General features: G+C 34.6%; 1 protein-coding gene across 1 annotated transcript in view; it reads right to left on the reverse strand.

The window, feature by feature from the left end:
* Positions 1-4,212, reverse strand: part of HLTF (helicase like transcription factor) — a 60,128-nt gene that overhangs the window by 26,424 nt on the left and 29,492 nt on the right. Inside the window, exon 15 of the mRNA XM_023512999.1 lies at positions 501-598. Within this exon, the coding sequence (XP_023368767.1) occupies positions 501-598 (98 nt within the window). The remainder of the gene's footprint in view (positions 1-500; positions 599-4,212) is intronic.

The following is a 4,212-nucleotide window of genomic DNA, read 5'->3' on the forward strand; positions in this document are numbered from 1 at the left end:
GGCAACCTCAAACTCTTGGGCTTGAGCAATACTCCTGCCTCAGTCTCCTAAGTAGCTAGGACTACCAGCACCCACCACAACGCCCTGCTAGTTTTTCTATTTTTTAGTAGAGATGGGGTGAGCACTTACTCAGGCTGGTCTCCAACTTCTGAGCTCAAGCAATCTACCCACCTCAGCCTCCCAGAATGCTAGGATTACAGGCATGAGACATCATGCCTGGCGGCCTATTAGTGGAGTTTTTAGAAACAAGAGTTCTAACAGTCAGTTTCTAAATAGTAGAGTCTTAAACTTTCTACCTTTCCCTTTTTCTTTATCACAAATCTTCAAAGAAAACATACTGCAATTCAGCAATTATAACACAATTCAGCTAACAAGTATTTGAGCTTAGACACAAAATGAAGACCAAATATATTTCTCTCAATGAATGACTCTTAAGAATGCTTTATATAATAAGACAAATATGAATTATATTGCATTTTTACAGGGCTTTAAAGACTTACAATCCAGTTGCTTAATACAGAAAGTGGACAGATGATCAGTGTTGTTCTTGGTCTTCCTTCAACATCAGTCTTCTTTGAACCTTCCACTGAAGTTACTCCTAAAAGAACCAATCATTGACACAGCGTTTAGTTGCTTTTCTCCAAAATACACATTTCAATAAGGGGATGAAAATAATGTGCATCCATGAAGAGAAAAATTAGGAAGAATTAAAATGAAGTAAACGGATTTCTGTTTCTAATCTTGATAAAATAACAGGAACTAGACTTTGCCTTGTCACTCTAAGTAAAAACCCAGATAGTAATTAAGTCTACAGTGTCTCTTGATAGTCACAGTCATTCACTGAGATGAACTTGTTCATGCCATTTTCTCAATTAGCATTCAACATAATGTGGTAGACAGATTCCAAGATGACCCCAATGAGTTCTACGTCCTGATATTCACCACCTTGGTAATCCTCCCCCACCAAATTCTACAAAGATTGGTCTGCATAGCCAACAGAATAAGGTAGAAATGATGATGCTGTTTCTGAGATTAGGTTACAAAAACAAAGCTTCCATGTTGGGTGTGTGCACGTGTACTCGCTCCTTTTTACTCTCTTTCTCTCTCTTGAATCACTCACTCTGGGGAGAGCCAGCTGCCCTGTTGTAAAGACGCTCACACAGCTTATGGAAAGACGATATACACAGTGAAGACCTGAAAACTACAGTTAACTGCCAACAAGGAACAAGGTTTACTGACAACTATGTAAATGAACTTGAAAATGGATCCTCTCTAAGTTTAATGTTCAGATCCAGCCTTAAAGGATAATTTGACTGTAAGCTCTTGAGAGATCATTAATCATAACCATCCAGCCAAGCCATTCCCAGACTCCTGACCCTAACAAAATGTATGAGAAATAATTTATCTCTTTAAATGGCTAAGTTTTAGAGTAACTTGTTACACAGTAAGAGGTAACTAATGTACTTATAATAAAAATTATTTAAATAAATCCTATAGCTGGTATCCACTGTCAATAGACTTATTGTTTACTTCCCTAGTAAACTTTGTTAAAATGAAATTTTCTGAGGTTTAAAAAAATTCTACTTTCACATTAATTTTAAAATTAAAATTGAAAGTGAACAAAGGTTGAAACTGGTCCTTAGTTACAAATAAAACTGAATTTTAGGTTACAGGCCAACCACAGTGGCTCACACCTCCAATCATAGCACTCCGGAAGGCGAAGGATTTCTTGAGCGCAAGGTGACCAAAGGTTAAAACTGGTCCTTAGTTACAAATAAAACTGAATTTTAAGTTACGGGCCAACCACAGTGGCTCACACCTCCAGTCATAGCACTCTGAGGTAGAAGGATTGCTTGAGCTCAAGAGTTCGAGACCAGCCTGACCAAGATCAAGACCCCACCCATCTCTACTAAAAATAGAAAAATGCATTTAATAAAAAATAAATAAAGAAAAACAAAAATAGAATAATGAACCAGGTGTTGTGGCAGATGCCTACAGTCCCAGCTACTTGGGAGGCTGAGAAAGGAAGATCGCTTGAACCACAGAGTCTGAGTTAGCTGTGAGCGAACCTGATGCCATAGCACTCTAGCCAGGAGCAATAGATCTGAAAAAAAAAAATTTTTTTTTTGAGGTTTCATAGAATATTTTAATGGATGTAAGAGCAAATAACTTCAGGTCAAAAATACAAACATTGCTATTCTGCTATTTTGAGGGAGATTCAAAAGGTTCATAAGAAGACTCCTGAGTCTTACCAAAAGACTAATAAACGTTTGTTCTCTCAAAAAACTATGAAATTAATAAACTAAATTCATTAAGCAAATTACAATAAATTCTATGCCAGTCTTTCCCCCAAAAGATAAATTATCACTATATAAATCAGAATACATAAAGCTTGCAAAATTCTAGTGAGAAATCTCTGCCAAGAAATTAGTTACCTACTGTTTTAATACTCTATTAAATTACATAAAGACCCACTGACTACTGAAGCCTTTCACAGTGAAACAATACAATTATGAGTAGATTTTGCCACTATCCTCAGTTCAGACGAAGGTGACATAAAAACGTCTCGGAACAACTCCTTGCTTTGAAATAGTTGTTTGGTGGAGATGACAGAACTTGAGTCTAGATTGTAAGCAGATTCTATTGTGCCCACTCTCTTCTGAAATCTAAAGAAACCCGGCCCTTTCAGTTGAGAAAGTATTAAATTTACACATATAAGCCACTTTCTACTGCAGACACATAGCAGTAATGTTATATAGGAGGTAAAACTAAAATGTCAAGCTGTGTGTCATTTTGTTTTAACAAAACGTAGCATATCTCTGAAACAGAAGCAAAACAGAAACAAAAATCAGTGAGTAGACACAGAAACCATAGTCCTATTAAGCTCTGTAGTGGTAGTAATCTCACTGTGTCTAAGATACAAAGTCTTAAGAAAAAGACTGGTTAAATTCTACTACGTTTTAAATATCCATATATCAAAAAGTACCAAAAATAAAGTCAAAAATAATAAGGCTGAGGAAAGTGTATGTGACAAGTATAACTGATAAAGGATTAGATCAGCAATTCTCAACCTGTGAGTTGCAACCCACAGGAACTCTATTAAAGGGTCGCGGAATTAGGAAGGTTAAGAACCACTGGATTAGACTCTAGACCATATAAGAATTCCTTATAAATCAATTAGAAAAGGACAACCCAATAGAATGGTCAAAAGATATAAATGTGGAGTTTGTAGGAAGAAAACCCAAATAACCAATAAACACAAGAAAAGATAGATAGACTCCTTAATTATTGAGGAAATGCAAATTAAAGGAACAATAAGGGAACTATATCACCCATCATATTTTTGTTATATATATATATTTTTCACAGTAATATTGGAGAGACTTTTGAGTGGAACATGATATTAGTGATATTTTAGTACCTGATTTATGTTCTCATTAAAATCAGGGAAACATGCATCTTTGCCTTTATTTATAATTGAAATTTTAGCATAACAGCCAGATAGTCTAAATCTAATTCTTTTTTGTCATTTAAGGCAATACTAAGTAGCATTTAAATAATATTCACATTAGTTTCAATCCTCTGCTAGTGAGATTTCCCCTTCCACCTTCTATTATACTAGCAATTCTGGTGCTTTCTCGGATGAGAGTAGGTAAGTTTAATTGTTTCAACTGAAAGTGCCAGGTTTCTTTAAATTTCTAAAATTAAGGTCAAGAATAATCCATCTGAAATGCTTGTATTTTCTATTCCTAATTATCTGATTTTTACACCAAAAATTAGCTCTTCCTCATGATTGTATATTAGCTGAAATATCATTTTAAATAGACTCCTTCAAGTCAATTTTTACTTCATTATCCTCCCTTTATTTGCTTCATATCAAGTATTTTTATTTAAAATGATATGTTTACTTGTTTATTGTATGTTTCCCCCATCATTAGATATAAGCACCATGAAAACAGACTTTGCTATATCCCCCACATGTAAAATACAGGATATCAAGGTGCAAAGAGACAGAACTTATGACAGATCCCCTTAGTCTTACTCCAATGTCATTTACTGTACCTTAAATATTTAGACATTTGAGACTTATTTTCCCATGAATTATAAAATATAAAATTATAATAAAGATCACTAACATTCTTAAATGCAAAGCAAATTCTAATCATAACAAAAAATTAAGTCTTTAAATTAATACAGATTAAGGGCGGTGCC

This window comes from Otolemur garnettii, unplaced genomic scaffold (assembly GCF_000181295.1).
Source record: "Otolemur garnettii isolate 467f Iridium unplaced genomic scaffold, OtoGar3 scaffold00032, whole genome shotgun sequence".
NCBI classification, from domain to species: domain Eukaryota; kingdom Metazoa; phylum Chordata; class Mammalia; order Primates; family Galagidae; genus Otolemur; species Otolemur garnettii.